The 24,538-nt window shown below is 46.7% G+C and overlaps 1 protein-coding gene across 2 annotated transcripts in view; it reads left to right on the plus strand.

The window, feature by feature from the left end:
* The window catches only part of ano1a (anoctamin 1, calcium activated chloride channel a), a 235,369-nt gene that overhangs the window by 148,995 nt on the left and 61,836 nt on the right, over positions 1 to 24,538 (plus strand). For both annotated transcript variants that reach the window (XM_072466740.1, XM_072466741.1), the window contains 5 exons: positions 4,362 to 4,436; positions 7,051 to 7,252; positions 11,001 to 11,112; positions 12,062 to 12,119; positions 12,210 to 12,310. In XM_072466740.1, coding sequence (XP_072322841.1) covers positions 4,362 to 4,436; positions 7,051 to 7,252; positions 11,001 to 11,112; positions 12,062 to 12,119; positions 12,210 to 12,310 — 548 coding nt within the window. The remainder of the gene's footprint in view (positions 1 to 4,361; positions 4,437 to 7,050; positions 7,253 to 11,000; positions 11,113 to 12,061; positions 12,120 to 12,209; positions 12,311 to 24,538) is intronic.

A 24,538-nucleotide genomic window follows, 5' to 3' on the forward strand; every position in this document is an offset into this window, starting at 1 on the left:
GTCCCATGATTGAAATGGGAATCGAAAGCGGCAATTTATTAGCAAAGGTGGAGTGCGAGACTTTCAAAGGGGAAACCCCTGTTCATTAGTTCACCATTGTGGCTTGATGTTTGTACTTTGGGTTCACCTGAAGTCAGGTTAGCTAACCTGTGCTTGCGGAAGGACTGGAGGAGATATCTCTTTCTGCAATAATTGATACATTTACAAAGTGTGTGTGCAATTCTCAAATTAACTTGAATAAAATATATTAAATGTGAGGTGATGCATTGTGGTAGGAAGAGTCAGGGAGCTGAATGCTACGAATCTTAATTGAGGGAGAGGATGTGAGAGTACAGATCTACAAATCACTCAAAATAGTGGCACGCATTAATGTGACCATTAAAAAATAAAGACAAATTAAACACTGGAATTTGTTTCTGAAGGCATAGAATTGAAAAGCAGGAAAGTCATGTTTAAACTTGTATGGGATCTTGGCTGGATTATCCTCGGACCATAAAAACTTCTGGTCTCCATGTTATCAAAAAACATCAAGGCACAGGACTGGCGGGGGTGCAGAACATTTACACGCTTGTCTCCAGTGCTGAGAGATTATAAATACCAGGAAAGTTCAAACGGACTGACTGGGACTATCTTCTCTAGAAAAGATTAAACTGAGGAGTTACTGAATAGCAGTCTTTAAGATTAAGTGATGTGGGGGGAAAATATTCTGTTTCCACTTGTTGGGGGAAGACAAAAGTTAGACACCACAAATACAAGACGGTCACTAATAAATCGAGTAGGGAATTCAGGAAGAAGGTCTTTACCCAGTGGCAAGATTTTTGAGATGTGTTGCTTTAATGAATAGCTGAGGCGGACGGATAATGGATTTAAGGGGAAGCTGGGTGGAAGGAATAGGATGTTGTTCCGATGGGTTTGGATGATGGGATTTTTTGGGAGGGGGTAAAATGGTGGCGCATTAGAGTGGGGAGGAGGGGAGTGGGGTTGTTGGTGGAGGTCATGAGTGCAGGGAGCCCAATGTTGAAAGGAGGCAGTTGATGGGGGCACCCTTCCGCCCCAACCTTTCCTCCCACCTTCACCCGAGACCTGATCAGGGTCTGCTTTTGTTCTTCCTCCTGACCCAACCCTGAATTCCTCCCGCTAGCTTCAAAGTTGAGGCTGGGTAGGAAACAGCCCTTAGTGGTCAGGTCATTAATTGGTCATTTAAAGGGCCTCAACTTGTGCAAGAGTGAGCAGTCAGGCCTGGGCTTCCTGTATCTCACTGTACAATTTTGAGAGCCTGATGGGAAGGCCATTAAAGAAATTGTATATGGTGAGACCGCCTGTAGACCCACTGGCGGTAAATGTAAAATTGGATGTGACCCCTCTGCCTGAAGTACTCTGCCTAGTTGGTTGAGTGAGATGCAGATTTCATGGGTAATTGAAATATACACAGATGGAAACATCGGAACTGGGACTGACAGGAGTGGGAGACACCAAGAAAGGTGCACAACAGCCAGAGAGCGGTCAAGGGTTTTGTCCTCCCTGGGTGACGTGAAACATAATTGTGGTCAAGATTGCCCCATCCCTAGCTGAAGAAAGATGTGGCACAGCAGCTGGCAAAGAGGGCAATTCCTGGATGGAAAATGTTCAGCAAAATCTTGTGCCTCCCCGTGAGTCTGACTTGAGGCAGAATCAATTGGAGGGGAGGGTGGCGAGTGTGGACACTCCACCCTCATTGATGGCTGTTCCAAAAAAGCCTGTGGCTGGCATTCCCACCGCCAATTTAGGCCCAGAAGTGGGCAAAGGTGCTCGGTGCCTGATCCGATGCACTTCCTGCCAACCCCTCCCTTCCATTTATTCTGCCGTTACTCACCTGTGCCTGGGTCCTTCCTTGATCTGAGGCCTCAGGTGGGTGTCAGACTGGCAGCAGCTGCCACCTACCCAATGGTGCTGCTGAGTACAGATGAACAGTCAGCCTCCGACTGACCAGCCTCTGACTGGCCAGCAGCCCGCAGCAGGCAGGGCTTGTGCCCCTGGGTCCTTGATTCTGGTGGGAGCCCTGGTTAGTGCCTGTTAGTGCAGTGACCCTTCCTGAAAAGAGGTGACATTGGGATCGTGCCAGTTCTCTAGCTAGTGCCCGAGATGGTCATTGCCTCCATAAGATTACACTCCGGCTGGTTATTGGGCCCGGCCTAGGAAGGGATGAGAAAGTATTACAGAATACCGAGCTTATAATGGAGAAGTGTCAGCCGGTCCTTTTTTAAATGAACCATTCTTGATTACTCATTTATTTCAAAGCAATAAAACTTCAAATTTTGGGGCACAAGCCTTTATCACACCAAAGGAAAAGCGATAACTCGCAGATTTAATACAGGTTTTTATTCCCCAGTTCCTTACATGAGGGGCTGTTTAGCACAGGGCTAAATCGATGGCTTTGAAAGCAGACCAAGGCAGGCCAGCAGCACGGTTCAATGCCTGTACCAGCCTCCCTGAACAGGTGCTGGAATGTGGTGACTAGGGGCTTTTCACAGTAACTTCATTGAAGCCTACTTGTGACAATAAGAATTTTCATTTCATTTCATTATCTAAGTTGCACTTCACAGGTTTTTGACCGTAAATCTGAATGCTATCTCTCGATTAACAAAAGGCTAGGAATTGCCAAGCTATCTGGTGCATCAAAACACAACTGATCCTGACACTACCTTATTTTGATATTGATGGCATAGGGCTATTTATAATATCCACTCCTGAATCTTCCCTCACTTCCTCCAACCTCTCAATTGAACCATAAATACTTGCATTTCAATATTTGTCTGTTGATAGTTAATACCTCCAACAGCCCCCTCTCTTTCTAAATTAATTTCATCATGTGTGAAAGTAAAAAGAATATTCCAGAATAAAATTTTGCAACATAGCCTGCAGGGTTTTAAACCAATGAAACTGGTTGCTGGGATTCCACCTTTTAAATTTTTGATCCTTGAATTTCACGAATAGATGGATAGGTGCCTGATGGCTGTCACAGACATAAAGGGCCAATGCACCTCCTTCTGTGCTGCAAGATTCAACGACGGGCCTTGGGAGAAGGGAGGAAAGTTTAGTTTCATTGTCCATTAAGTTTTGAGGATTTTTTTGACACCAAAAAGGAACTGTACAGGAGCTGATGAATTTGTCCCAAGTTGGGCAAATCCGCTGGACAACATGATAATATCCGAGTTTTCCAGGAGTCGGATTCAGCCGGAAACAGTGGTTGGAAGAGGGAAAATACGGTCTGTGCAAGGCTGGATGCCATTCTCGTAGTTTGACCACTTGGAGGCAGTTCAGGAGTTGTGAGCATGTGGGGAAAAGTGCTGCGTGTCAACAGTGGGGGGATTCCTCCTGGAGACTGGGGAAATAATGTTGTAGAAGCAGGAAAGCCAAGCCGTTGCTGGAGACTCTCTGCCTTCAATTAGTTAAGGATGTACCTGCATTTGTGCCGGGAGGTAGGAGGTCTCCCGATTCTTTCTTGTCCATCATGCGGGAATACATTTACATGCCCCACATAAAATCTCAAAAGTAACAACCTTCTATCGCTGTTCTGCCGAAAAAGCTGAGCAATGGGCAGGACTCCGTTATACTGCAGGTTGCCCTCGGTCCAGCAATGGAGGATGCCTGACAAAATATTCTTTAGATAGATGCAGTCTCTTTCCAACATTGCAACTGGTCCAGTATATATATTTTTTCAGGTTTTTGAGCTAGCCTTCATGGTAACCGGTGTGTCAACTTCTGCTTCAGTGCTTTTGTAGCGTCAAGTCACCAACCTGATTCTTGTTTTGATCATCCAAAGCCAGTGTGTTTCAACGTGAAAGCAGTGATGATAGGGTCCTTTTAACCATGTGATGCAAACAAATTTAAAGCTTGGATCATGGTGCATTGAAGTTACTGAATAGAAGGGCAAGCCAGTAGGGGATGGTTAGAGGAAGCCGGATAGAAGAAGGTTCCTTTCGAGCACTAATACCAGTACAGGTGGGTTGGCCTGAATGGTTGGCTTGTGTGCTGTTAAGTTCTGTGATCTGTTCCACCCTTAACTTTAAAGTTGTTTGGAATATTCAAGAGGCAGTTTTATAAAAACACGGGGACATGTGGTTGCCGAGCCATCTCCATGAATGGGAGAGCAGATCAGGCATTTGAATGGATTGACCATTGGTTTTAGCTCTGATGCACAGTTCCCGGACGCAAGGTGTCACTAATAGTCTATATTATTTAACTGATGTCCAAGTGAAATCTGACTGACTTCATAACTCAGATAAGGACTTATTTTGAGCAGAAGCTCCTAGCACATCTTTGAGTTGAAAGATAGCCTTGACCAATTAACTTTCCTTTTCACTGTCTCTGCTTTTATTTAGACTGAGAAGGAGAAGCTGACTTGGAGGGATCGAACCCCAGCCTACATAACAAATATTGTTGCTGTTCTATTTATGGTATGAATGAGTAAATCCTGATATTGTGTATTGCAGATAATTAAGGTTTATTTATGGGTCCTTGTAAAATTGCACACGTGAGTTGAGATGTTATTCAAAATGGTACAGAGGCTACTTGGCCATTGTGCTAGCTCCTTCAGAGTTTATCCGATTAATCCAGCTCCCCTGTTCTTCACGTACCTGCAATTGTTTCCTCTTTTTGTGTTATCCAATTTCCTTTCTGAAAGTTGCGATTGCATCTGCCTCTACCACTCGCATCACATCAAACCAAGTTCTCCTCATTTTGGTTCTGAATTTTGCCAATTATCTGAAATCTGTCCTTCACCGTTACTGATCCTTTAATGGAAATGCTTTATTCCTATTTCCACCATCAAAACCCTGCATGATTTAGAATGCTGAAATGTACAGCAACAGCCAGGAGAGTACAAAACATTTCAGTGCTTCAATCAGGTACTATTTGGACTTGATTTAGTGCTGGTCCTGTCCACCATGATAGTTAGTGATCCTGACCACCATGATAATTAGAGTGCTAGTTCTGTCCTTCAAGATGTAACGGAAAAGAAATCCAAGCATTGGGACGTTGCTATTCAGCAGCACTTTGACACTTTTTTGGCCTTGCCTGGTAACACCGCTGAGGTCACACTTGCATAATGTCCTGCACTGACCAGCGTAACACGCCTGTGCACGAAGAATCCTCTCTGATTGGGACGCCATTTTTAGATGCTTCCCCAAACTCGGTCACCCCAGTGTGGCCTCCAGACCCCCCACTGCACCCCCACTTCTTAAGGGCATCAATCCCTGGCACCTTGGCACTGCCAGGCCAGCAGCCAAACTGGTAGTAACAAGGTGCCCAGGTGTCGGTAGGAGTACCATCCTGCCCAGAGCCCGACCACCCAGAGGTTTCTAATGGCCCAGGAGACCCCCCAGGTGCCATTACGCCTAGTCCACATTTGTGTGGACCCATGGTAAACAGGGCCCTGGCAAGGTCTCCTGGGCATGGCCATTAGTTCCCGGGCCCCGGGAGAATCTGGCACAGACATATTTAAGTGAGCCTAAAGCTCAATATGTTAATTGCGACTTCTCGCGTGATTCCATGAAATCTCATGAGACTTTTCGAGTCGGCCTCATCTTGTCACTGAGTCAGGTGCGATAAGGCCATGAAATCGCACCCAATATTGCGTGGAGAAGTAGTATTTACAATCCTTACTGAAAAGTAAGGGTGTAGAATATAACCATAGAAAACTAGTAAAGCAAAATCAAAAAACAATATTCGAATAATCTTGAGTGATAAGCAGGGTAGCAGTCTACCCTTGACGAGCTTTGACGAAGAGTTATTGGACTCGAAACGAGTGATTTTCTCTCCCTACAGATGCTGCCAGACCTGCTGAGATTTTCCAGCATTTTCTTTTTGGTAGCTGTCTACCTTCTCCACAGACTCAGCACCATTAGGTTCGAGGCAAAGAGTGTGCCAGGCACTCTCAGCTTTCAGAAAATAGAGCAGTCTTTTCACTTCAGCAAACAGGAGAGAGAGTTCCTTTTCACTTCCAAGTTCTAAACACTTCTGTTTTCTCAAAGCATCATGCAGGGAACCAATCACTGACTGTTGTCAGGTAGAACACTGTCCCTGGCCAACCCATCGTTTTCCAGTTAACCAATCGAACCGACTCCCTCCAAAGCTAGTTCCTAAGATCCACCCGGTGCCGAGAAGCCTGGTTTCTCCTCAAGTACAAACTTGGGTGACTCGGAAAACAGGCTGCTTCGACTTAAAGGCACATCCTGATTTATGGGTCCACGGACTAAAAGTAATAAAATAAAAGGAAATAAATAGGAAGCGCTCTTAGATTTGAATGTCATTTTTATGTTCTTACTTACATGAGCATAACATCCCTGCTGACATCTGATCTGTCACCAAGAGCATTTTCCTTCACTCCTCCACCCTCTCCATTTTCCACATACATCTCCTGCCATCTTACTACGGAAGCCACCACTATACATTTTTATGTGACCTCCTGGCTGAACTTGTCCAATGCCTCCCTGTTTTCTACCATTTCATAAGCAAGTCATCCAGTTCTCTGCATACAGAATCCTCACCTGGCCACATCCCAATGACTCTTTCCTGGCTTTGCGTCAAAGTCTGAGCATCAACCTTCAGATTCTCATTTTCACCTTTTTTTAAAACTACAAGACAGCCTCTTCCAATCCGTCTTCTGTGATTTGTTCCAACCCAAAATTGCTATCTCCGATCGAATACCCTGTAAAATTCTCTTTTGTGTTTTTTAAATATTGTTAGTAATTTGCCTAGCTGCTAACCTTCCTACTTCAAAAATAAAATGAAACATACTCAAATACTTGATGAAATTTCAGAATAAGGTGCAATTTGGTCTGTATTCTCGGGAAGTTAAAGGTTTTATTTTCTATTGTACAAGATTTAATTCTGAATGTCAGATAAGTTCAGCACTTCCTGTGGTTAATATAAATGTATTCACAATGCCGGTACACACAGCAACTCGACCTCGTCTCTAGTATTTGTTACCACATGTCTGTGTCACTTGATGATTTTTATCATGTTGTACTGAGGAGCAACGGCTTAATCAAAAAGTATCTGTTTTCCCAGATTGGCCTGACATTTGCTATCGTGTTTGGAGTGATCATGTACAGAATCTCCATTGCAGCTGCCATGGCCGTTAGTTCTGACACATATGCCAAAGCCAATTCCAGAGTCATTGTCACGGCTACTGCTGTTATCATCAATCTGGTGGTCATTCTCATCCTGGATGAAGTCTATGGCTCCATTGCCAGATGGCTGACCATAATCGGTAAGGACGGAACTAACAATGTTACTCTTGGTTGGCCAGGCTAAACTTGGAGGACTTTAGATACTGTACTAAGTATTTCAGATAAACACTTTTCAAATGGGGTGTAGTGGTTTCTAAACTGATTGACTGGAAGCAGAGAAGTTTAAAGAATTGTGCTGGCCATTCAGCTTGATGTATTTGTGCTTGCATTTTCCTACTGGAGCACTTCAATTGTATTCTCCGTTCTCCAAAGCCTAGTATCATCTGGTACGAATAAATTGCCTGTCAGAAATATTGCGTTCTTCAATTCCATTCGTCCACACTATCAGACTTCAATAGTTTCATGATCTCTCCTTCCACATTTGGTTGGTGCTCTCCAGGCTTCATGTTGCAACAATTTTCGTTTGCTCCCCTCCCCTCACACACCCTACTCCCCTGTTCCTGCAAGTCACAGCTCTGTGGGGATCATGGATACAAAAGTGTTGGACCAGTTATTTACATGTCAAAGTTTGAATATCTGTGCAAACTCATTTCTGTGCTCTGTCTCGTTACATTAACACAGCATCTGCTAAACAAAGGTAAAAAGTACGGAGAAAATAGTCTAATTTGCTTTCCACTGCCTCATTTTCAAACAATCCATTTGATACAGACAGATGATTTGTTACTGAACAAGTTATTTTAATGCATTCATCATGTTAATGTTTACACCAGATATAAAGCATTGTCATTTTGTTACAGTCTCTAATTAAATGTGCAGTCACTTGATATTTAAAAATTGTTCTGCCTTTGGCTTATTATGATTTAGGTATTTAAAAAAAATATATATACAAAGTCAATATATACAAAACCTGACCGATTGTCATTGGCTTGGCACCTCTTGTATTTTCTCTATTCCCCCAACCCCCCCACCCGACCCCAGTGTGGTTGTGTTCGGCCTTGGTAACGAGAATGTGCCCGAGATAAATGGTCCCACAATCATTGCTCTTCCCTTCTTATTTCCCCACTGTCAGCTGTTCTTCAAGTTGTATTTTCTTCTTTCCTTTTATCTTTTCATGAGGGTGTGGGCATTGCTGGCAATGCCAGCACATGTTGCCCTTCAACTAAGTGGCTTGTTAGCCCATTTCTGAGGGCAATAAAGAGTCAAATGCATTGCTGTGGGTCTGGAGTCACTTGTAGGCCTGACCAGGTGATGCTGGCAGATTTCCTTCCCTAAAGGGAAACCGATGGGTTTTCACAAGCTCGATGAGAGCCAACATGGTCATTATTGCTAAGCCTAGTGTTGTGATTCCAGATTTAATTGAATTAAAATTCCAGCAGATGCTATGGTGAGATTTGAACACATGTTCCCAGGGCATTAGCCTGACTCCAGATGATTGGCCCAGTGGCATTGCCACTACACTGCTGCCTTCCCCTAGTACCTGTTCACAGGTAACCTGGAATTGAGAGAGCAATCCCGATGTTCCCTTACCCAGCGTTTTCCCTTGAAGGCTTCAGCTGATGGTTAATTGGCTTGATTGGATTCTGAGGTCAATTGAGGTCAGTTGCTGTTTGAACAGCTTTTACATTGCCAGGTACTTGTAGGTTTTAGGTTCCAAGTCTTGATGGAGACGTTTCCATTTCTTTCTTTTAATACACCATGACACTTTAAAGTATGATAGATGCTCTCAAAATATCTGTATGAATAAACAAGTCTCGAAGAGTAACCAGCCATTTTAATTGGATCAGTTAAAAGGCCATTAGATCCAAACTAACCTGTTCTCTTTAGACTTCAACAAATTATATTTATAGAGCACATTTAAAGAAACTAAAATGTGGGCGGCACAGTAGCACTGTGGTTAGCAATGTTGCTTCATCGCTCCAGGGTCCCAGGTTCGATTCCCGGTTTGGATCACTGTCTGTGCGGAGTCTGCACGTTCTCCCCGTGTCTGCGTGGGTTTCCTCTGGGTGCTCCGGTTTCCTCTCACAGCCCAAAGATGTGCAGGTTAGGTGGATTGGCCATGATAAATTGCCCTTAGTGTCCAAAAAAAAAGGTTACTGGGTGACGGGGATAGGGTGCTCTGTCCAAGAGCTGGTGCCTACTCGATGGGCCGAATGGCCTCCTTCTGCACTGTAAATACTATGATCCCACATTTCTCAGAGGTGTCATCAAACAATTTAAGTCTGGGCCAGGCGAGCTAACCGGACTGGTGACCACACTTCGGGTCAGGGTTTGGTTGGAATCGGCCCTGGCAGCTGATGGACAGTCACCAATCCACCTAACCTGCACATCTTTGGGCTGTGGGAGGAAACCGGAGCACCCGGAGGAAACCCACGCACACACTGGGAGAATGTGCAGACTCCGCACAGACAGTGACCCAAGCCGGGAATCGAACCTGGGACCCTGGAGCGATGAAGCAACAGTGCTAACCACAGTGCTACTGTGCCGCCCACATTTTAGTTTCTTTAAATGTGCTCTATAAATATGGACTAATGGAAATAGAGGCTGTGAATGAGGCCAGAATTTGAGATCATAGAAATCTCAGTATGTTTGTAGGAGGAAGTTTGGGGAAAGGCCGTGGAGGCATTTTAACACCAAGGATAAGAACTTTATTTGTAAAGCATCCCTAGACTGAGAACCAGTGAAGGTTAGTGAACACGGATGATTGGTGAATGAGACTTATGCAATTTACCGGCTGCATCCTGCGGGACAGGGTAAATGCCGTGAGAGGCCTCTTCTGGGATTCCCGATGGTCGTGACGTCCTGCATAATCTTAACGAGGACTCAGGAAATGTCGCTATCTGGATCCCACCCACAATGTGCAAGATCCAGACTCTCTCAGTTAAGAACTTAACAGCTCATTTAACCGTGCCTACACCAGATCTAACCAGCTCCCGGGATCTATCGGCCTTGCTAAAGAGACCCCAGTCGGGCACCGTTTAGTACTGGCCACCACAAATGTGGATGAGGCGGAACGGCACCTGGAGAGGGGTGTTTCTCAGGCCATTGGAGACCCCTAGATGGTCCGTGACGGCGCGGTGGCACCCTGGCTCTCTCCCTGGCATCACCTTGTCAGTGTCAGGCTAGCACCTTGGCACTGCCACTCTGGTGCTGCCAAGGTGCCCATATGGTATTGAAATGCTGGCAGGGGCAGTGCCAGGATGCTTGGGTAGCAGTGCCAGGGTGGCACTGCCAAGGGCCAGGACATGAGGTGGGCCATGCTCATGAAAGGGGGGAGGACGGTGGGCATGAAGGGTTGAGGGGGTTGAAGTGCAAGTATGAAGGGGCCTCCGAAAGGCTGGGAGGGAAGGCCTGAAAATGGGTGTGGCCCTCAGCAATCCCATAGTGGGATGTCTCTTCACTTAGGGGGTGGGGTAATGCCCATGTGTGTGGGGGGTGACATTGCCCATGGGTGCGGGGCGGCGTGGGGGACCCTTTAACTTGGATCAGTTCACCCTCTCAAAATGGTGCCACGGTCTCTTGAGGAACCGGTGGGACAAGTGAGTTCAGTTCCCTGTTGCTGAAAAATTTCAGTGTGGGCTAAACCGGAGAGAAACTCCAAGGCCCCAAAAAATGACCAAGTTGTTAAATAGCGGTGTTGTTCTCACCGCTGGGAGACACCCGAAGGGACACCTTTCTGTGAGTTCAGATATGGGCAGGACAGTTCTGGATAAACTAAAGTTTATGGAGACTGGCCAGGATATCACTGGAATAGTTTGTGTGCGAAATGTTGCTGTAATTCTTTTACTCGCATACTGTTATGATTCCATTTGTGTTTTATCCCCACTACAGAGATTCCCAAAACCGATAAAAGCTTTGAAGAAAAATTAATTTTTAAGGCTTTTCTGCTGAAGTTTGTGAACGCCTACAGCCCTATCTTCTATGTTGCATTTTTCAAAGGCAGGTGAGTGAAGTGGGTACAACGTTTGTATAAACCACTGCCTGATGAAAGCGAGCAAGAATTAAGTGACCATGAAATCCCAATATAGTCAGCATGGTTTGACAGCACCTTCCCAAACTCTCTCCTCCACCCACCTTGATGGACAAGGGTGGGAGGTGGGTGCCGTCACCTGCAAGTTCCCCTCAGTTACGCGCCAGCCTGACTTTGAAATATTTGTATTCCTTTTAGTAGGTTAAAGCCCTGGACTCCCCAAGTGCACTGTGCTGTATCTTCACACTGACTGCTTGGTTCAAGAAGGTTCTCAAGGAAAATAATTCTGGCCTTGTTAGTGACACCCCCATGCGATAGGTGGATGGTGTTGCTGGTGGAGATGAAGAGCAATTTATAATGGGCATTTAAACTAATACTCACCGTTTGATCTGATGTTTATTTGACATTTTGGGTGAGATCTGGTGGAAAGGTAGGGGCAGCAGGACGGGACTGTGGTTAGCAATGCTACTCGCACAGCAGCAGGGACCCGGTTCAATTCTGGCCTCGGGTGATGGCCAAGGTCGCAGGCTGGTTTCTCCACCAAGGAGCTCCGCTCGTCGGAACTCGGGTAATGAGGGATCTCCAAGGCCCCTGACGCCACACTTTCCCCCCGCCCTTGCCCCAATGCACTATGGGAGGGCACCCCCCCCAACCTGATTGCAAGCGCACAAAATGACAGTTTGGTGCCTTGGCAGTGCCAGGCTGGTACCCAGGTGTCCCTGCCAAGATGACGGTGCTTGGGTCATATTAGATCTCACGGGGTTTTGCGAGCTGGGTAGATCCCGAGAGCGGGAACCCCTGGCTTTTATCGGCCACGCTGCGCCGCGGCGAGCGGCTTTTCCGGCGCATTAAGACCATTGGATTGTGCTCTTTATCTTTACATTGTAAAAACGGAATCATCCCAAATATTATTTGCTTCTAGGTTCGCAGGTCGACCTGGGAAATACACCTACATCTTTCATGATATGAGAATGGAAGAGGCAAGTGAATTTCTTTTCAAATATAAATAAAGGTTAAAACAGGTCTTTAAATCAAAGAAATAACCCACTCTTTTCCTGTTTCTTGTCCAGTGCGCGCCTGGAGGCTGCTTGATGGAACTCTGCATTCAACTGAGTATCATCATGTTGGGCAAACAACTGATTCAGAACAACCTATTTGAAATTGGCGTTCCGTAAGCATTTAATTATATACTGGATAGACTAGCGAAGGATGTAAGATTGTGGATAAATTGCATGAAAGGAGGTTCTTTTTCTTTTTCTTTGCTAACTTTTTTTTTCTTCTCCTGTTTTGGAGTCTGCCATTGCAGGCCTCGTGTACAATGACAGGTTAGGTAGCCAACCTGTTCTCCGGCCTTAGCCAGTGTCACTCAGAAATAAAACACCTGAAGGTGCACGAGACATACCACCAGATGACTCGCCTTGATATTTTGTGACATTTGCTTCCTGTCTCTCACCAATAAAAGGTGGTAATCAGGATGTCCCCACCGGAAGACTGTATTGGTCACACAAACACCTTCCAATGCACCTTAGAATGGCAAATTGTTGCTCGAACATACTGCACCAGCAAAATGCAACCTGCTCCCCAATCTTCAACTCTCCCATCTCCAACTTTCCAAGAGCTAACGGGGTGGCAGTTGGTCTTGGCAAAAGCTCCTAACTGGCATTTTGTCAGTGGCGTCCTGTTATACTCCTTGCCTCGTGTATTCTGTTCCGTTGATGGGCCTGACTGTTTGCTCCGTCCGAGTGTATGTAATGGGAGGTGTGACCCTGTCCATTGTGCACAACCGCCCAAGTTGTGTTCCTCCTCCAATATGCTGACGGTAGTATGTTCATTACAGCTTTTAGCATGTTTTATACCATGTGTTGTGGTCTCAATTAAATGTCTTTTGTATTTTATAAAGTTGCCATGAGACTAGAGTACAGATTCTGTGTGGAATGCAATGCAAGAAGGAGATTTGATACCACATGACCAACAGTTCAGCAAGCTGGTATCAATAATTTCTTATCATTTTAATACTTGGTTAAAATGGTCAAAATAGAACATGCAATTAAGAGCCTCGCTATATGGTGTATAATTCATTTGCAGAGTTCATTATAATTCATTTACCACACATGAATTATTGAAACAGCATCGGTGATGTTTCAAATATTCCACAGTCCATTATCGTATCCCATCAATTTGTATCAATGCTTTTCTAGGGAGGGAAGAAATCCTCTTGTATAAGATAGCTATGGCAGCACCAATCCAGGTGCAGCTTCAGATCCATGGATGTATCAAGGGGCTGTCTGGGAGCATTCCTGACTACCCTGGTTATTTTGTTCAGTGGGACCTACAATCTGGTGAGAACAGACTTTGGTCCCGAACTGGGCCTTTTTCGGCCGCAAGTGTATACCAAGGAATTGGCTACTGAAGAATTGACTGCAATTTATATGTAGCCCATTGTCTCTTGTCTGAAAAATGGGACAAGTTGCCTCTTTTCCTTTGATCCCATCTGGTTCTTGGTCTGGGAATAGGAAGGTGCCACCTTCCATGAGTTAGGTGTGAATTGCTGAATTCACAGAACTCCTGTCCTGACTATGTAAGTATCTAGGATTTGTGATTGTGTGGGGTAGTGTCAGTGACAGATGCACCACCTTGCTAAACCTGTGACCCAAACCGGATAGGAAGGATTCCCCTTCTGCTAATGAAAAGCTTTGTTTGGTCTTTTTCTTTTGGGTTTTATTGAACTGCTCAGTAGTTTTGTTTGGAGTGGGCGTTTTGTTGTGAAACTGGTTAAAAAGAGTCACAGAGCATCATTGTAAACATTAGTGGATTTAACATCCGCCCATCTCATCTGAGCAATCTTGTCTCCTTGTGCATGTTGTTTCAACTCTCTTAGCTTGCTAAACGCACTGATCTGGCCCAGCCAGTTCCTGTGATATCATCAGCACTTGCAATTAAATCAGGATACTTTGAATAAGAAAAATACTTAACCTAAATAACTTAAATTATTCCTCACCACTTCATCGTCCACATACCAATGTGTGGGTCACCATCCAGACATAGCAAAACCGCAAGGTACCAGCTAGCCAAATAGATTCCTTGTGCTTGAGTGCATCATTCCTGGAAGCCATGAGAAAAAGCTAAAACCCACTGACCTCGTGCTGCAACCCAGCTCCGAGAATATTGCAGCATAGAAGGAGACAACTCCATGAATTATGCTTGTGTCAATTAATAGTAATAATAATAATCGCTTATTGCCACAAGTAGGCTTCAATGAAGTTACTGTGAAAAGCCCCTAGTCGCCACATTCCGGCGCCAGTTCGGGGAGGCCGGTACGGGAATTGAACCCGCGCTGCTGGCCTGCCTTGGTCTGCTTTAAAAGTCAGCTATTTAGCCACTGTGCTAAACCAGCCCCTGCATTGTTCTGCATGGTTTGAAAAAACGATCTGTTTAGTCCCACTCCCCTACTCTTTTTTTTTTTTAATTTATTTTTTCCCCCCCACAATCCTATATGTTTCCTTTTTAAAGTATGTACCAATTCCCTCTTGAAATTTGCTACTGAATCCACTGTCATGATATACATCAGCATATCATGGTGCAATCACACACACACTGATGGACATACAGTAGGACCAACCAGCATACACAACATCGCAGCCAATCACCATTGAGAGCACACACACTATAAAGAGGGGATACCAGAGTTCCTGCTCATCCTAGCAGCAGCCAGCTCAGAGCACAGAGCTCACAGCCTGCCTCTCAGACATTCACCATGTGCTGAGTGCCTCACCTAGATAGTGATAGGACAGGTCCACAGATAAGCTGGTACTGCACGTACCCAAGCTTACAGTATGTTATTACAGTTGAGTTGTTAATAAAATAGAGTTACACCATCTCCAGCCGTGTTGGCCTGTTTGTAGACCAGAACACCCAACACGACATCCACTGTCACTGTTCTTTCAGACGGTGTATTCAAGACCATAACCGCAATAATATGAAAATTCTCTTCATCTCCCCTCTGGTTCTTTTGCCAATTATCTGAAATCTGTCCTTGGTTGCTGACTCTCCAGTGGGGAGAAAGCCTTTCCCCTGATATATTCTCTCAAACTCTTTCATCATTCCGGGCATGCCAACTCTCAAGGAGAGAATCCCAGCTTCCCGAGTTTCTCGACATGACTGGTGTCATGGGTGTAATATCCTGACAGACGGGCGACCATCAGATGGATTAACAAATGAACGATTTATTAAAGTAAGGAACTACAGAAAGTAAGATAAAAGCTTTTGTGTTCCAAGACTCCAACCTCCCAACGGACTGGGAACTTGGGCTCAGCACCCAGGGTTCACGCGCTCTGGCCCTATGTGCTGATTGGACACATGACCCACCAGTGACCCGCTCCCTTAAAACGGCATGCTAACATAATAGGCTAAAAACCTACCAAATGTGCTTATCTAAAAGTTGGCTACATGGTGTAATGTGTTTTTTATGAAGCTTTTTCATTATAGTTTGCCAGCTGAAGATGATTTATGGTTTGCTGTTCCCCAAGTCCGTTCTGTCAAACAAACTTGTATAACCTTTTGTACATTTGGGCAAATTCATGACTATGCTCAGGTTGTATGTCACAGAATTACCTGGCTGAGATAATGGTTTTCTTATTTTTTAATAAATTTTAGAGTACCCAATTATTTCTTTCCAATTAAGGGCCAATTTATACATAGCCAATCCACCTAACCTACACATCTTTGAGTTGTGGAGGACAAACCCATGCAAGCATGGGGGAGAATGTGCAAACTCCACATGGACAGTAACCCAGGGCAGGGATCGAACCCCAATCCTCAGGCGCCATAGGTAGCAGTGCTACCGTGCTGCCCCTAAGATGATGGCTTTCCTACTTTTTTTTTCTTGGAACTTAGTTCAAATTCCACATACAAATTCACTCTATCCTTGCTCTTTTTTAAAATCTGACTGGCGTCAACTATGGCTCAGTGGTAGAACGTGCCTCGGTGCAGGTTCAAATCCTGCCTGGCCAGGTGGTCAGCGTTTCAGTAAGGGAGCATTTCAGGAACAGTGATCATAATTCAGCAAGTTTTAACGTATTGTTGGATAAAGATGAGATAAATCCTCGGGTGAAGGTGCTAAATTGAGGGAAGGCTAATTACAACAATATTCGACAGAAACTGAAGAATCTAGATTGGAGGCGGATGTTATCTGGCATGTGGGAGACTTTCAAACGTCAGATGATAGGAATTCAGGACTGGCATGTTCCTGTGAGGAAGAAGGATAAGTACGGCAAGTTTCGGGAACCTTGGATAACGAGGGATATTGAGAGCCCAGCCCAAAAGAAAAAGGAAGCATATGTAAGGGCTAGAAGGTTGGGAACAGATGAAGTCCATGAGGAATATAAGGAAAGTAGGAAGGAACTGAAGTTAGAAATCAGGAGGGCGAAAAGGGATCATGAACGGCCATTGGTGAACAGGATTAAGGACCATCCAAAGGCTTTTTACATGTATATAAAGAGAAAGAGGGTAGCCAGGGATAGGGTTGGCCCACTCGAGGACAGGGGAGGGAATCTATACGTGAAACCAGAGGAAATGGGCAAAGGACCGAATGAGTTCTTTGCATCAATATTCACCAAAGAGAAGGGTGTGCTGAGGGATCTGGCGCAGACACAGGTGAACATGGCCGAGGCCCTCATGAGCTTGGTCCAGTCACAGAGGACCACTGCTGAGAGCGCTCTCACCATGGTGCAGACAATGGAGGGCCTCGAGGATTGGCAATGCCAGATGATCGAGAGGCTTCTGGAACTTGTGCCAGCTGCCCCTGCATCCTTTTGGGGTACTCTTCGGTTCCCCTCCCACATCCTGATGGGCAACCAGGTCTTGAGCCCGAATGGTGGCCCTCTTTTGTGGCAGGCTCCAGTCTGCGTTGGCCTTGATGCAGCTGGCTACGTCTGCTCGCCTCATCTGTGACCGTCAGGATGACCGCCATCTCCGCAGGATCAATCCCAAAATGAATCTTTTACTTGGTAGGATGTGGAGAAGGAGAGAGACCAACAGTCAGGTCATTCACCTTAGGACCTCAAAAACCCTTCTCCCAACCCCTTGTCCTCATGATACTGGCAACTGACCACCTATCACTGTGTCCGGTACCCGCTGCCTGGCCCGTGATCCTCAGCCATTGCCATTGAGGGAGGCTTCCCATGACCCAAACGAGACAGATGCAGCTGAGAGTGATGACCAAATGGTTGTGGTGGCCTGACTCAGTGAACTATGAGGGGACACCAGATCGAACGATCAACAAGGGGACAAATAACCATCCATTTGGGACACCCCGACATTTTATTGCTGTCATGTCAAAACACTCAATGCAGCTGGGCTGCCAAAGCTTACTCTTTAAGCTGACAGGGAGTCAGTGTTGCAACTCTCCCTTGCCCTCAAAATGACTGTCTCGTCTTCTGAGTGCCATCCAGCGACCACTTGTGCTGGCAACCTTCACTCTGCACATCCACACCCGCCAGTAGAACAGGAGCCCCGAGACCCCAATGACTTCCCACAGCATCTGGGAGGTTGTGCTAAGCATTCTTCCACTCATCCAGATAATTACTCTTTGGCCACAAGAGGACCCCAAATGGTGAGCTCCTGCCGTATTAGGGTTTGCCAGCTGGCCCTACGCTGCTGAAGCTCCTCAAGTACAGACTCGCTGTTTGGGCATCTAAGAACATAAGAACATAAGAACTAGGAACAGGAGTAGGCCATCTGGCCCCTCGAGCCTGCTCCGCCATTCAGTGAGATCATTTCTGATGTTTTGTGGACTCCGCTTCACTTTCCGGCCCGAGCACCATAACCCTTAATCCCTTTATTCTTCCAAAAAACTATCTATCTTTATCTTAAAAACATTTAATGAAGGAGCCTCAACTGCTTCACTGGGCAAGGAATTGCATAGATTCACAACCCTTTGGGTGAAGAAGTTCCTCCTAAACTCAGTCCTAAATCTACTTCCCCTTATATTGAGGCTATGCCCCCTAGTTCTGCTTTCACTGGCCAGTGGAAACAACCTGCCTGCATCTATCCTATCTATTCCCTTCATAATTTTATATGTTTCTATAAGATCCACCCGCATCCTTCTAAATTCCAACGAGTACAGTCACAGTCTACTCAACCTCTCCTCGTAATCCAACCCCTTCAGCTCTGGGATTAACCTAGTGAATCTCCTCTGCACACCCTCCAGCGCCAAAACTGAACACAATACTCCAGGTGTGGCCTCGCTAACGCCTTATACAATTGCAGCATAACCTCCCTAGTCTTAAACTCCATCCCTCCAGCAATGAAGGACAAAACTCCATTTGCCTTCTTAATTACCTGTTGCACTGTAAACCAACATTTTGCGACTCATGCACTAGCACACCCAGGTCTCTTTGCACAGCGGCGTGTTTTAATATTTTATCATTTAAATAATCCCTTTTGCTATTATTCCAACCAAAATGGATAACCTCACATTTGTCAACACTGTATTCCATCTGCCAGACCCTAGCCCATTCACTTAAACTATCCAAATCCCTCTGGTATCCTCTGCACTTTTCGCTTTACCACTCATCTTAGTGTCGTCTGCAAACGTGGACACATTGCCCTTGGTCCCCAACTCCAAATCATCTATGTAAATTGTGAACAGTTGTGGGCCCAACACTGATCCCTGAGGGACACCACTAGCTACTGATTGCCAACCAGAGAAACACATATTAATCCCCACTCTTTGCTTTCTATTAATTAACCAATCCTGTATCCATGCTACTACTTTACCCTTAATGCCATGCATCTTTATCTTGTACAACAACCTTTTGTGTGGCGCCTTGTCAAAAGCTTTCTGGAAATCCAGATATACCACATCCATTGGCTCCCCGTTATCTACTGCACTGGTAATGTCCTCAAACAATTCCACTAAATTAGTTCGGCACGACCTGCCCTTTATGAATCCATGCTGCGTCTGCCCAAAGGTTGCAGGACATCCAGACCAGAAACGATTCTCTCTGACAGAACATCTGGGGTGGGATTCTCGACCATCCGTCGGGTCGGAGAATCGCCGGGGGGCGGCTTGAATCCCAAATTCTCCGGCGCCGGGGATTTGGCGAGGGGCAGAAACGCGCCGCGCCGGTTGGGGGCCTTTGGCAGCGCCCCCCCCGGCGATTCTCCGGCCCGCGATGGGCCGAGTGGCCGCCCGTTTTCGGCCAGTCCCTCCGGATTATGTTACGACCGGTATTTGCCGGCGGGACCTGGCTCCTCGGGCGGGGGTGGGGGGGTGTAAGATCTGGCCCCGGGGGATGCCCCCATGGTGGCCTGGCCCGCGATCGGAGCCTACCGATGCGGGCCTGTGCCGTGGGGGCACTCTATTCCTCCGTGCCGGCTGGTGTAACAGTCCATGATGGCCGGTGCGGAGATGAACCCCCACTGCGCATGCACTGGGATGACGCCAGCACACGATGGCACTCCTGTGCATGCGCCAACTCGCACCGGCCAGCGGAGGCCCTTCAGTGCCGGTTGGCGTGACCCCAAGCCCCTTCCGCGCCGGCCGGCGGGGCGCAAACCACTCCGGTGGCGCCCTAGCCCCTGAAGGTGCAGAGGATTCCGCACCTTTGGGGCGGCCCGACTCCGGAGTGGTTCACGCCACTCCTTCCCGCCGGAGTTGCCCACCCTGCTCGTTCGCGGAGAAACCCGCCCCTGATCTTTTGAGCAGGCACTTCAGAGTTCATGGACAACGAATTGTTATCGCAAACAACAAAGCTAATCCTTCCTTTGAGATGGCCTTTAGCTGTCAAACTGGAGGCTTCACAATCGGGTGTGAATCGGAATGTAAACAACTGAGTAATGAGGGATAACAGAAGTCACACTGCAACATAGACACCACAGAGCCTATTGAAGTGTCCAAGGAGTCTGAAATGGCCTTCAGGAGACCAGCTGAGCGTGGCTCTGTCCTGTGAGAGTTTAGTAGAACAGGTGGGCTGCAGCTGTGATTTGCCCTGTTATGGGCATTCCCAAGACAAAAAGATGACTTTAATGCTTCACATACCCAAATCTTACCGCCCCCCTCCAGCCTCCCAACTTCCTTTAAAGACCCCCACCCTGGCCAGCAGCTCGTGTCCTTGAGCTGCCCGGGGTAAGGGGAGGTGGCTACTCACCACCTTGTTGTCCTTGGCACCCGGTCCCTGTTTTTGTAGAGCTTTACTAAATGCCGCCCGCGTGACTTCCCGCTGCGGGTCGTGGGTGACTCCCGCCTGCTGCTGCATTTCCACTTTAATCTCGCTAACGAGACACAAATTAATGCAAAAGAAGTTTGATCGCATTCTCGGCCTTTCTGGGCGAGAGACCATAATCACGGCAGAAGGAGGGGGCCGGGAGAATTGGAAAGTGTTTGGCGGCTGGCACAAATCCCATTTTGGAATCCCCCCCCCCCCCCGCGGCGCAAAGTTAAATAAAGTCCCTGGGGAGTGAGGGGGCGGGGGAGGTGGTACCTTCCCCAGGTACTGGTGTGCCACTTTTGGGTGGGGGGGTGGATGTGTGTAGTGGGTGGCGGTGACAGCCCTGATGCTGGGGGAGAGGGTGGGGGGGGGCCCTGTTGCTTGTGCAGGGAGCTTGCAGTGTCTGTAGGATGGGGAGTGGGGGGGACGAACTTGAAAAATGCCACCAACCCAATCTCTGTGGAACCAGCATTGTGCCTCTATCAGGCCCCACCCAGTCCCGCCAACGTGATAATAGAACATTACAGCGCAGTACAGGCCCTTCGGCCCTCGATGTTACGCCGACCTGTGAAACCACTCTAAAGCCCATCTACACTATTCCCTTATCGTCCACATGTCTATCCAATGACCATTTGAATGTCCTTAGTGTTGGCGAGTCCAGTACTGTTACAGGCAGGGCATTCCACGCCCTTACTACTCTCTGAGTAAAGAACCTACCTCTGACATCTGTCTTATATCTATCTCCCCTCAATTTAAAGCAATGTCCTCTCGTGCTAGACATCACCATGTGACAGCACAAACTACGGCCCAGATGTTCTGTGCACGAGTGCAAAGTTCTACCCACAGTCTACAAAGTCTCAGGGATTTTTAAAAATGTTATTCTTTCATGGGTTGTGGGCAAAGCCAGCATCTATTGCCCAAAGCTAATTTCCCTTGAACCATTTAAGAGTCAATCACATTGTTGTGGGCACCGGAGCAATAGATCAGAAGGTGAAAAAATTGAGGAAGAACAAGGAAATAGGGCCAGTATGGCTCTGAGGAAGAGCAGACAGGGAGATGTTGCTGAAAACAGCGGGACTGGTGCCCTGAAGTGCATATGTTTTAACGCAAGAAATATAACAGATAAGGCAGATGAACTTAGAGCTTTGATTAGTACTTGGAACTATGATGGTGTTGCCATTACAGAGACCTGGTTGAGGGAAGGACAGGATTGGCAGCTAAACATTCCAGGATTTTGGTGGTTCAGGCGGGATAGAGGGGGAGGTAAAAGTGCGGAGGAGTTGCGCTACTGGTTAGGGAGAATATCACAGCTGTACTGCGGGAGGACACCTCCGAGGGCAGTGAGGCTATATGGGTAGAGATCAGGGATAAGAAGGGTGCAGTCACAATGTTGGGGATTTACTACAGGCCACCCAACAGCCAGAGGGAGATAGAGGAACAGATAGGTAGACAGATTTTGGAAAGGAGAAAAGTAACAGGGTTGTTGTGATGGGAGACTTTAACTTCGCCAATATTGACTGGGACTCACTTAGTGCTAGGGGCTTGGACGGGGCAGAGTTTGTAAGGAGCATCCAGGAGGGCTTCTTAAAACAATATGTAGATAGTTCAACTAGGGAAGGGGCTGTACTGGACCTGGTATTGGGGAATGAGCCAGGCCAGGTGGTAGAAGTTTAAGTAGGGGAGCATTTCGGGAACAGTGACCACAATTCAGTAAGTTTTTAAGTGCTGGTGGACAAGGATAAGAGTGGTCCTCGGGTGAATGTGCTAAATTGGGGGAAGGCTAATTATAACAATATCAGGCGGGAACTGAAGAACCTAGATTGGGAGCAGATGTTTGAGGATAAATCAACATCTGACATGTGGGAGGCTTTCAAATGTCAGTTGAAAGGAATTCAGGACCGGCATGTTCCTGTGAGGAAGAAGGATAAATATGGCAAATTTCACGATCCTTGGATAACGAGGGATATTGTAGGCCTCGTCAAAAAGCAAAAGGAAGCATTTGTCAGGGCTAGAAGGCTGGGAACAGACGAAGCCTGTGTGGAATATAAGGAAAGTAGGAAGGAACTTAAGCAAGGAGTCAGGAGAGCTAAAAGGGGTCACGAAAGGTCTTTGGCAAATAGGGTTAAGGAAAATTCCAAGGCTTTTTCCACGTACATAAAAAGCAAGAGGGTAGCCAGGGAAAGGATTGGCCCACTGAAGGATAGGCAAGGGAATCTATGTGTGGAGCCAGAGGAAATGGGCGAGGTACTAAATGAATACTTTGCATCAGTATTCACCAAAGAGAAGGAATTGGTGGTGTTGAGTCTGGCGAAGGGTGTGTAGATAGCCTGGGTCACATTGAGATCCAAAAAGACGAGGTGTTGGGCATCTTGAAAAATATTAAGGTGGATAAGTCCCCAGGGCCTAATGGGATCAGCTCCAGAATGCTGAAGGAGGCAAGAGAGGAAATTGCTGAGGCTTTGACAGAAATCTTTGGATCCTCACTATCTTCAGGTGATGTCCTGGAGAACTGGAGAATAGCCAATGTTATTCCTTTGTTTAAGAAGGGTAGCAAGGATAATCCAGGGAACAACAGGCTGGTGAACCTTGGGTCAGTGGTAGGGAAATGACTGGAGAGAATTCTTCGAGACAGGATCTACTCCCATTTGGAAGCAAGGGGTCGTATTAGCGAGGGGTAGCACGGGTTTGTGAAAGGGAGGTCGTGTCTCACTAACTTGATAGAGTTTTTTGAGGAGGTCACAAGATGATTGATGCAGGTAGGGCAGTGGATGTTGTCTATATGGACTTCAGGAAGGCCTTTGACAAGGTCCCTCATGGCAGACTGGTACAAAAGGTGAAGTCACACGGGATCAGAGGTGAGCTGGCTAGGTGGATACAGAACTGGCTAGGCCATAGAAGGCAGAGAGTAACAATGAAAGGGTGCTTTTCTGATTGGAGGGCTGTGACTAGTGGTGTTCCGCAGGGATCAGTGCTGGGACCTTTGCTGTTCGTAGTATATATAAATGATTTGGAGGAAAATGTAACTGGTCTGATTAGTAAGTTTGCAGACGACACAAAGGTTGGTGGAATTGCGGATAGCGATGAGGACTGTCGGAGGATACAGCAGGATTTGGATCGTTCGGAGACTTGGGTGGAGAAATGGCAGATGGAGTTTAATTCGGACAAATGTGAGGTAATGCATTTTGGAAGGTCTAATGCAGGTAGGGAATATACAGTGAATGGTAGAACCCTCAAGAGTATTGACAGTCAGAGAGATCTTGGTGTGCAGGTCCACAGGTCAGTGAAAGGGGCAACACAGGTGGAGAAGGTAGTCAAGAAGGCATACGGCATGCTTGCCTTCATTGGCTGGGGCATTGAGTATAAAAATTGGCAAGTCATGTTGCAGCTGTATAGAACCCTAGTTAGGCCACACTTGGAGTATAGTGTTCAATTCTACCAGAAGGATGTGGAGGCTTTAGAGAGGGTGCAGAAGAGATTTACCAGGATGTTGCCTGGTATGGAGGGCATTAGCTATGAAGAGAGGTTGAATAAACTTGGTTTGTTCTCACTGGAACAAAGAAGGTTGAGGGGCGACCTGATGGAGGTCTACAAAATTATGAGGGGCATAGATAGAGTGGATAGTCAGAGACTTTTTCCCAGGGTAGAGGGGTCAATTACTAGGGGGCATAGGTTTAAGGTGCGAGGGGCAAGGTTTAGAGGAGATGTGCGAGGCAAGTTTTTTTTTTTTTTTTTTTTTAACGCAGAGGGTAGTGGGTGCCTGGAACTCTCTACCGGAGGAGGTGGTGGAAGCAGGGACGATAGTGACGTGTAAGGGGCATCTTGACAAATACGTGAATAGGATGGGAATAGAGGGATACGGACCCAGGAAGTGTAGAAGATTTTAGTTTAGACGGGCAGCATGGCCGGCGCAGGCTTGGAGGGCCGAAGGGCCTGTTCCTGTGCTGTACATTTCTTTGTTCTTTGTTGTGGGTCTGGAGTCGCATGTAGGCCAGACCAGGTAAGGACAGCAGATTTCTGTCCCTAAATGGCAATAGTGAACCAGAAGGGTTTATGGCGATTGTGACAATGGTCACCTCTACTGAGACTAGCTTTTTAAAAGTTCCATCAGCGTCCCTGGTGGGATTTGAATCTGGCACTAACTGCAGCTTCTCGTCCTTCTCCAGCGGGATTTGTCACTGTGCTCTGGATTC

The sequence above is a fragment of the Scyliorhinus torazame genome, chromosome 10 (genome assembly GCF_047496885.1).
Source record: "Scyliorhinus torazame isolate Kashiwa2021f chromosome 10, sScyTor2.1, whole genome shotgun sequence".
Taxonomy (NCBI): domain Eukaryota; kingdom Metazoa; phylum Chordata; class Chondrichthyes; order Carcharhiniformes; family Scyliorhinidae; genus Scyliorhinus; species Scyliorhinus torazame.